The 9,990-nt window shown below is 41.9% G+C and overlaps 1 protein-coding gene across 1 annotated transcript in view; it reads right to left on the bottom strand.

The window, feature by feature from the left end:
* Nucleotides 1-4,116: 4,116 nt before the first annotated feature.
* The window catches only part of sap18 (Sin3A-associated protein), a 29,802-nt gene continuing 23,928 nt past the window's right edge, over nucleotides 4,117-9,990 (bottom strand). The window contains exons 2-4 of the mRNA XM_078222124.1: nucleotides 7,279-7,388; nucleotides 6,333-6,455; nucleotides 4,117-4,494 (exon numbers count right to left, since the gene is read on the bottom strand). Of these exons, the coding sequence (XP_078078250.1) occupies nucleotides 4,338-4,494; nucleotides 6,333-6,455; nucleotides 7,279-7,388 (390 nt within the window). The 3' untranslated portion in view covers nucleotides 4,117-4,337. The remainder of the gene's footprint in view (nucleotides 4,495-6,332; nucleotides 6,456-7,278; nucleotides 7,389-9,990) is intronic.

Below are 9,990 nucleotides of genomic sequence, written 5' to 3'. Positions count from 1 at the left end.
GAACCTGGGGGTCCTTGTGCATGAGATGCAAAAACCCAGTCTGCAGGTGCAACAGGTGATCAAGAAGGCAAATGGGATGTTGGCCTATATCGCAAGGGGGATAGAATATAAAAGCAGAGATGTCTTGCTGCATCTGTACAGGGCATGGGTGAGGCCGCAGCTGGAATACTGTGTGCAGTATTGGTCCCCTTATTTGCAGAAGGATATATTGGCCTTGGAGGGAGTGCAGAGAAGGTTCACCAGGTTCATACCAGAGATGAGGGGTGTTGATTATGAGGAGAAACTGAGCAGATTGGGTTTGTACTCGTTGGAATTTAGAAGGCTGAGGGGGAGATCTTATAGAGACCTATAAGATAATGAAGGGGCTGGATAGGGTAGAGGTGGAGAGATTCTTTCCACTTAGAAAGGAAGCTAGAACTAGAGGGCACAGCCTCAAAATAAAGGGGGGGTCAGTTTAGGACAGAGTTGAGGAGGAACTTCTTCTCTCAGAGGGTGGTGAATCTCTGGAATTCTCTGCCCACTGAAGTGGTGGAGGCTACCTCGTTGAATATGTTTAAATCACGGATAGATGGATTCCTGATCGGTAAGGGAATTAGGGGTTATAGGGATCAGGCGGGTAAGTGGAACTGATCCACTTCAGATCAGCCATGATCTTATTGAATGGCGGGGTAGGCTCGAGGGGCTAGATTGCCTACTCCTGCTCCTATTTCTTATGTTCTTATCCATAACTTTCCAGAATAACTGATGTAAAATTAGGTCCTTGATCTGATTGGATTTTTGAGGGCAGTCTGTTTCTGCTAAAAAATTCAAGTAACTCCTCTACAATCCTCTTAGCTGTAATATTACTTAATGGAATGATCTCCAGAAATCGAGTAGCCACATCCATTATGGGCAACAAATACAGATTCCTAATTTTCATTTTAGGCAGGGGTCCCACGCAATCAATTAGCACCCGAGTAAAAAGTTTCTCAAATGCTGGAATGGGTATTAAAGGTGCCGGTATTACCATTTGAGGTTGTCCTATTATCTGATGTGTAACATGTACAGCAAAATTCAACCATATCCTTATGCAGTCCAGGCCAATAAAAGTGCTTTTGTATTTTTGCTCAAGTTTTCCTTAGTCCTAAATGACCTTCTACTGGAAGCTCAAGCATTTATAGGACGGGGCATAGAGTATAAAAGTTGGGGTCTGATGTTGCAGATGTATAGAACGTTGGTTCGGCCGCATTTGGAATACTGCGTCCAGTTCTGGTCGCCACACTACCAGAAGGACGTGGAGGCTTTGGAGAGAGTACAGAGGAGGTTTACCAGGATGTTGCCTGGTATGGAGGGGCTTGGTTATGAGGAGAGATTGGGGAAACTGGGGTTGTTCTCCTTGGAAAGACGGAGGATGAGGGGAGACTTAATAGAGGTGTATAAAATTATGAAAGGCATAGATAGGGTGAACGGTGGGAAGCTTTTCCCCGGGTCGGTGGTGACGTTCACGAGGGGTCATAGGTTCAAGGTGAAGGGGGGGAGGTTTAACACAGATATCAGAAGGACATATTTCACACAGAGGGCCGTGGGGGCCTGGAATGTGTTGCCGGGCAAGGTGGTGGAGGCGGACACACTGGGAACGTTTAAGACTTATCTAGACAGCTATATGAACGGAGTGGGAATGGAGGGATACAAAAGAGTGATCTAGTTTGGACCAGGGAGCGGCGCGGGCTAATTGTTCCTGGTTTCTCGTTTCAAGGCTTCATTCTACGATCATCTTGCTGGTGCCAGTACAGAGTGATACTGCGGATAGTTGGGAACCTGTCTCGGGGGCAGGGGATTCATATGGTGTTCGTGGAAGTGGAAATGACTAGGGTTGGGAAGCATTTTCCGATCGGGGCCATTGTGATCTCCTGGACTCGTTTCGATCGCCTCAGGGGGTCGGAGAGGAATTTCCCAGATTTTCTTTTCCCCATATTGGCCCTGGGGTTTTTCACTCTGGGTTTTCGCCTCTCCCTGGAGATCACATGGTCTGGAATGGGGGGGTGGGGGTAAGTTAATAGGTTGTAATGAACAAAGCATCGTAGCTGTGAGGGACAGCTCGGTGGATAGGATATTGGTATGTAGATAGGCTGGAAAATTGGGTGGGGATCCTGGATTCAGGATTCAATCCTGGACTGGGGAGCGGCGTGGGCTTGGAGGGCCGAAGGGCCTGTTCCTGTGCTGTATTGTTCTTTGTATTACCCGTAAAACGTCCTTTCTATAACCCACCGTTAATACAACTTGATGAACTTCTGCCCATTTTTCAAGCATCTGAATTTGTAAAGGTCTCCACCTCCTCATTAAGACATTGGGCAGAATCTTACCAAAAAATGGCGGTGTGTTGCTTCCGACGCAAAAAATGGAGTCTCTCCAGCCAATAATGCCAGCGTGTTTTCAGACCAAATCTTATCCCTCATTAGCTACCATTTTTATGCCAAGTGATTCACCTGCCCTGCAATGACCAACTGCTGCAAGCACTGGGGAGCTCCATGTAAATGGCTCCCTAGCACTTATTCCATGACTGCAGGAAATGGTAGGCAAGTTGGCAGGACACCTCACCAAGATGTTAGACGGCATGGATCAGCAGCAGAACACTCTACCCTCCCACTCCAGGAGACGGCCTTCCAGCAGGGTCATCACTCCCACCTGGGTTGCCGTGGTCCTACTGAGTGCAAGCTCACTCCAGAAGAGGACAGGGCAACAATGTCAGAAGATGAATGATCTTCTTTGCTCTGCCAGGGTAAGTGAACCACTCAGTCTCCCACTGGACCCCCTCACACCCCCAACCCTTTCAGCCACCTTGGCCTTTGCCAACACCTGGCACCAGCTACCCCCCTCCCTGCCTCCCACACTCACCATGTTCTCCCAGTAGCTATGCAGCTCCCACCCAAGCCCCCCCCCCCCCCCGTCTGCCACACATCATAAATGTCAACACTCCCACCTACACTCTTCCTCAGTGTCATTTCAGGACAAACTCAACCATACCAGGCGTCAGTTGATGCAGCCAGCTGGATTCATGCCTGAGCCAAGAACCTTCACAGTTTGAGGAGCATGTCTTTGAACTGGCCAGGGCAGAGGATGAGCATGCCTGCGCTGCTGAAGTGGGAGCAGCAGAGAAACACAAGAATCCTCAAGTCTCAAATGTGTAATCAAGTTTCCCTCTGTATCCCCTGTAAAGTATTGATGGACCCACCGTTCTCCAGCAGCTGAGAATGACTTCTCAAACCCCAGTGTTGATGAGGCATCACAGCTGTCACCTGCACCCAGCACGAGCACAGATGTTCACACCTCGGGGTAGACAGGTTTCAGGATTACTCACTGGTGAGCACCTCACAGCTGAAGATCAACAGCAGGTGAAAGCAAGGGCGTCCCTAGGAACCAGCGCTTGGACAGATGCTGGAGCCCAGGATTCTGCTGAGCCCCTTGTTGATGATGTGCCCCTGGGCCCAGTCGTCGCACATCTGCTGCAGCTGCAAAGGCACAGCCAGAAACATCAGGGAGAGATGATAGCAGCACTCAGAGTGCAAGGCCAACTGGAAAAGTCCCATCGCCTTCTGTCCGAGGAGATGGTGCTATCACTGCAGTGCATGGGTGGCATCCACAGTGGAGATCTTGGTGCAGAACGTTCACACATTTTGGTGCAGATGTCCACACAATGGTGCAGGGCTTCGCCTGTACGGTGCAGGCATTGGTGGGAATGCACAAGTGTCAGCATCAGAGGACAGTGGGCTTCCAGATCTCACTGCAGCTGCAGAGTATTCCAATGGCCTTACTAGAGGAGGATCAAAGGGCTGAATGACCTATTCCTGCTTTTAAAGTTCTATATTCCTAGGACCACCAGTGAGATTTAAGAGGGGAATGATTCCATGTGTGAAGCAAACAACAGAGTGTTGTAATTCTCTTAATTGCTTGAACTTGCAGTTTGATGGGTGCAAAGCAAGTGGTATTAAACAAAGCATTACTTAGCTGAGGGTGTGGAGGTGGTTCATGACCCATAATACGTTCTCACAATTGCGGTGTAATTTTTAATACATCCAGATTGTATTAAAGTTCCCAGACAAATTCTACACTTACATTTTAGAAATGAAAACAATTCCATGAAGGCACAGTTTTATTAAAAAATTCCAAACAAACTAATCAAAAAATATAGAGCTACAATACACAATGCTACCCCCAATCTGCATTGTTAAAATTAATTCTCAAAAGTGCACCTTATTTAGGAAGAAAATACAATGAAACATGCCAACTTTCTTGGTTAGACAGGTGCAGGACCACCAACAATCAGCCATGCTGCGCAAGGGGTGCTTGGGGAAAGAACATTAATATGGTCTCATGCGGCCAGGAGGGGGCGGTGCTCTACTAGGTGGTGTTATTGCAATGTCCAGGTAGTCCCCAATATGAAATTTTTGTGATTGTAATGTCATTGAGTCATCTGGTCCTTTCCTTCCTGAAACAGTGGTACCGATTTCTTTCACTCTGTTATAACAAAAACAAAGCATTAGTGATCTGGATGCAAATTTTGCTAGGTAAAATAACTAACATCTATTGGAACTACACATTGAGCCAGGTGTAATTTTTAGGACATGTAAGGGAATGTAATAGAGTATTTGAATCAAAACCTTGTCCCTTTAAACCATTGCACTCTGGTGTAATCATCTTCTTAAAACCATAAAGGAACTCCTTAGTAATATATAACATAACACACAGGTTCACTCTCCAACTTCTGCAGAGAAAAAAAAGCCTTTATAATTTCTGCATAATTCTGCAATTCATTTGCCCTTTTAGATTATAAATTATATAAGTTTAGATTTACATCTAATATCAAAGAACAAAAGAACAATACAGCACAGGAACAGGCCCTTCGGCCCTCCAAGCCCGCGCCGCTCCCCGGTCCAGGATTGAATCCTGAATCCCCGCCCAATTTTCCAGCCTATCTACATACCAATATCCTATCCACCGAGCTGTCCCTCACAGCTATCGTGCATCTAATATCAACTACATGTTTAAATAATCTGCATTTAAATATGATAAAATCAAGAACAGTGGGTTCTGATAAAGAAAAGCCATTTCACCCTTCCAGAATGTTAAATTTGTCTCTTCCTTTTATAGCATTCGCTCAAGTGATTCAATTGCTCTGTCCTTCACCAATTCTCTCTCAATTGCACTGAGCAAAACGTTCTCACTATCACTATCATTTTTCCAAATTTAGCGAGATTCTCAAAATTGAAGGGTGTGTGTCTCTCCAAACATAAATCATTACACTGCATTTTTGTCCCCAAATTGGTAGAAGTTACAACTTTGACTTCTTTTAGAGATTAATGCTGACATAAGTAACCAAATGTACCAGAAATTGTAACTTGCCACCACCACCTGGTTCAAATTTTCTTCTTGCAGAAGGACATTCATTATTGCATCAAATACAAGTCAACACCAACACAACAAATCAATAAACCAGTTCGTTTTAGGTTACCAAAAAGCATATATTCAATTTTCTGAATAAATTTATTGATAAGCAATTTTTTTAAAAATTCATGATTAGCTTTTAACCATATCTTGGAGAGGTCATATCTGCAGTTATTCAATACGAAGCAACTTAAGCAAACTTTATTTTACATTAATATAATGGAATAATTAGATTTATTCATCTGTTGACCCAAGTTGTGTTAGCTGTCACACTTGTAGCATTTAACACATCAACTCACTTGATTTCAGTTTCAATTGGACAATTTTTCAAACTGCCCCTATCACATCCTCTTCACCATGTAGGCACTGCCGTAATATATTGATTGGCACTTAGACTGTTCAACCCACAAATTGCAATCGAAAAGGTCAAGTATTCTAATTTGTTTTGTGTGAATTTGGTGCGCTCAGAAAGAACTGTTGAGCAGTTATCTAACTGATGGGATAAATTTTTAAAAATCAAACGTCCAAAAATGTCTAGGTTAGGTGGATTAGCCATGACTAACCCATGGGGTTATCAGGATATAGCAGGGGCTGGATGGGCCTGGGTAAAATGCTCTTTCGGAGCATTAGTGCAGACTTGATGGGCCAAACGGCCTCCTTCCGCACTGTAGTGATCGTGGTTTAATGGTCAACAGCGACAATTCGAGATATGCAAATTAATGAGAATACGGATTTAAACTTTGGTCTGTGGAAGAGGACAGTTTTTATTGAAACCACCCATCCCAATGAGAGTTGAGCCAGGCACCCCAGAACATTATTCTAGGTTTGTGGATTACCAGTACAATTCCACCAGGTCATTTGGCTTTGGGCCTATCCATCATACAATAAGTTCATGAGACTCTAATACAAACCTGTAACCAGGTCGTTTAGGATCTGGATACACAATTGCAAAGCTGAAGTGTGTTCCCTTTTTCCGGGCCTCTGGATAGACTTCCTTTACTAAACTTGTTAACTCCTTCAGTGTAGCATCCATCCTAAATAGAAAAGACAATGTATGTATCATTTTATCAAATGCTCATGTACATTGACTTGGGCTGTGGCGTAGGATAGGTGAAAGAGGGAGAGGGAAAATAATTGCTCTTTTTGAATAAATTTACAATTTTCTTCAAAAGGAGACTCATCAAGAGTACAAAACACAATAAAGTTAGCAATAGGATGGTGTTTGATTATAATTTTTTACATTGTATGCCTCTATATTAAATAGATAAAAGAAAAATCATCAGGTCCCAACTATTTGAACAATTATCATGACAAGTTGGAGAAAGTGTAGCATGGGAAATTATTAGGACACTGTCATGGTGGTTGAATCACTGAGGGTGCATTTTTTGAAGGAATGTAACGAAGGAGAAAATTGAAATCAATAAAGATTGTGTAATTAGATTGACAAATAAAGAAAATGTAGGCAAGAGCAGCTATTAGAACAGAAAAACTGTTTAAAAATAACTCAAAGAAAAGTGAACACACCATGACAACCGCAATGCAAATTCTGTATTAAATTTTCCTGTCTGTCATGTAGAAAGATACTCTAGTACTAGAATTTGTTGAGTATTTATTACAAATTCATTTGCTGGCTTTGCTTAACCAAGTGAGAAGTTGGCTACTGAAATCAGACAAATCTTTGAAATGAAACCTAACAAAGATAATGCCTTCAAAACCACATGACAGTCTGCTATAATGACCCAGTAACTTGCAGTATTAACACCTATTTTCAAAACCAGATGGTAATCAAATTGTCATTAAGCATAAAACAAGCATAACTATCCAGACCATGTTTTATAGCTGAAGTACAATACTTACCAAGTGTAGATCTGGAGCTCACTAGATGGGACATTGCCTCTCGCAAAATCATCCACTCTATGATGCCTTCCATTGTTAGTTGTGAACACTCTCAACAGAAGAGGGCAGGTCTAAATTTTAAACAAAAGTTTTTTAAAAAATCAAAATCAGGACATCAAATCAGCATTTTTTCTAAGTTGGCAGAAGTCGTTCAACTTTGTTTTCTCAGCTGCAGAACGTAAACTTTTTGAAAAGTTTAAATTAAATCCCAAATATTTTTTTTCTGTAAGGATCTTTTATCAATCAAACAGGGACAAGAGATGTAAAATTCAGCCCCAAGGATTAGCAGCACAGTCACAAATCAATACAAGATTTCTGAGCATTGTTTTGATAGAGTTCGGAAAATGTTGCTGATAGACAAGAGGTTGTTATATTTTACTTTAATAAATATCCATTATACATGTTTTTCTGAAATAATGTAAATTAAACTATGTTATCTGTTCTCCAAATTTTAAGTCAGAAACCCCTACATTTCTGCACCTACTTTATCTGACTTTTCCAATGCATGACATCATGAATTAAGATTAAGGTGGAAAAAGTCTGTGTAAAGTTCTGCTGAGCCCAGGATCCGATGGATTTATGTAGGTAAACACTTTTAATGGAGATTTTAAAAGAGTGGGAGTTAAGCAGCACGAAGAGCTGAAAGTCTGAAACAAATGGGAGGGAAAAAAGTTACAGTACAATAAGAGTTTTGTGGGTCAAATATATGAATTTGGAGTAGGCCAGTTAGCCACTCGAGCCTACTACACCATTCAATATCATGGCTGATCTACTTTTAACTTAAACTTCACATTCCTGCCTACCCTGATAAGCATCAAGAATCTATCTACCTCCACTTTAAAAATACTTAAAGACTCTGCCTCAACCAGCTTTTGAGGAAGAAAATTCCAAGTCTCAACCCTCAGAGAAAATGTTTTTCCACATCTCTGCCTTAAATGGTGACCTCTTATTTTAAAACAGTGGTCCCTAGCTCTAGATTCTCCCACAAGTAAAAACATCCTCTCCACATCCACCTGTCAGGACCCCTCAGGATCTTGTATGTTTCAATCAAGTCACCTCTTCTAAACACCAGCAGATAACAAGCCTAGCCTGTCCAGCCTTTCCTCACAAGACAGCCTGCCCATTCCAGATATTAAACTAGTAAACCTTCTCTGAACTGCTTTTAATGCACTTACATCTTTCCTTAACATGAGACCAGTAATGTACACAACATGGTCGCACCAATGTGCTAACTGAAGCATAACCTCCCTTCTCTTGTATTCAATAAACAACATATTAGCTTTGCTAATTATGTGCTGCACCTGCATACAAACCTTTTTGCAATTCATTCACTAGGACACCCAAATTGCTCTGTATCTCAAGTGCAATTAGGGATGGACAATAAATGCTAGCCTAACCAGCAATGCCCACATCTCATGAATTATTTTGTTTTAAATCTCAGCGCTCTGTAATCTCTCACCATTTAAATAATGTGCTTACTTTTTATTTATCCTGACAAAATGAACAACCTCACATTTTCCCACATTACACTCCCTTTGCCAGATCTTTTTTCCACTCACTTAATCTATATCCTTTTGTAGCCTCTATGTCCTCGACAGAACTTACTTTCCAACCTTTTTGTCATCTTTATATACTGGTAGGCTTCTAATTTAATCCAAATTAATCAAACATAAATATTAGTATAAAACTAATTCCAATTTATCATTTGATCACAATCAGTACTCAATTAATCAAATCTAGATAAATTTAAAATTAAATAGCATGGGATAGCGATATTTTCAGTAATTTAAAATTAGTTTTTTTTAAGATAAGAGTTAAGTGAAATTTCAACTCCCCTCCCTGTAAAATAAAGTGACATCATAAGAGAACAGCTGATTGGGAATCTTATTTAAGAAGTTTAATAGTACAATTAGGACACCCATGGAAGGATAGCTCGATCCTGTGTACTACGTGGGAACGCCCAGACACTTCTTGTGTCCTGTGTCCTAGACAGTCATGTCCAGAAAGTGTCCTCAGTTGAAGAAGCTTGAGCTCTGGTTTCAGAGCTCGGGTTGCAGATAGCATTACTGTGGTGCATCCATAAGGTTGAATATTTTATAAATAGCGTATCTATAGATGTGGTGCCCACAGCTTAAGGGTGTGCAAGCATTGAGGGAACACATGATCTCCAGACAGTTAAGAACCAGGCATGCACAGCTGGAGTTCCTAGAGTGCATACCATTCTACAACCTGCATCCCATTCTGAATACTGGTGAGAGCGATGATCCTCTGAGTGTGCAGCCAAAGCAAGTCCATGATACCATGCCTAGTTGGTTGTACAGACAGGCAAGAGGAAGATTAAGAAATCAATATTCACAGACGACTCAATAGTTAAGGGAACTGACAGGCATTTCTGCAACCATAGATGTTAATCCAGGATGGTATGTTGCCTCCTTGGTGCCAGGATCAAAGATGTCATTGAGTGGCTGCACAGCACGGAGATAGGCAGGTGAACAATTATTGGTCATGGCTCATATCTGTACTAAAGACACAGAGGGATGAGGTTCTGCAGGCAGAGTTTAAGCTCAGAAAGAAACCAGCAAGAAGAACCTCAAAAGATAGCAATCACCAGATTATTCCCAGTACCACATGGTATAATAAAAATAGAACAGCAGAGCAGATGAAAGCGTAGCT

The sequence above is a fragment of the Mustelus asterias genome, chromosome 10 (genome assembly GCF_964213995.1).
Source record: "Mustelus asterias chromosome 10, sMusAst1.hap1.1, whole genome shotgun sequence".
In the NCBI taxonomy this organism is placed as follows: Eukaryota; Metazoa; Chordata; class Chondrichthyes; order Carcharhiniformes; family Triakidae; genus Mustelus; species Mustelus asterias.
This window is presented reverse-complemented; position numbering and strand designations above follow the sequence as displayed.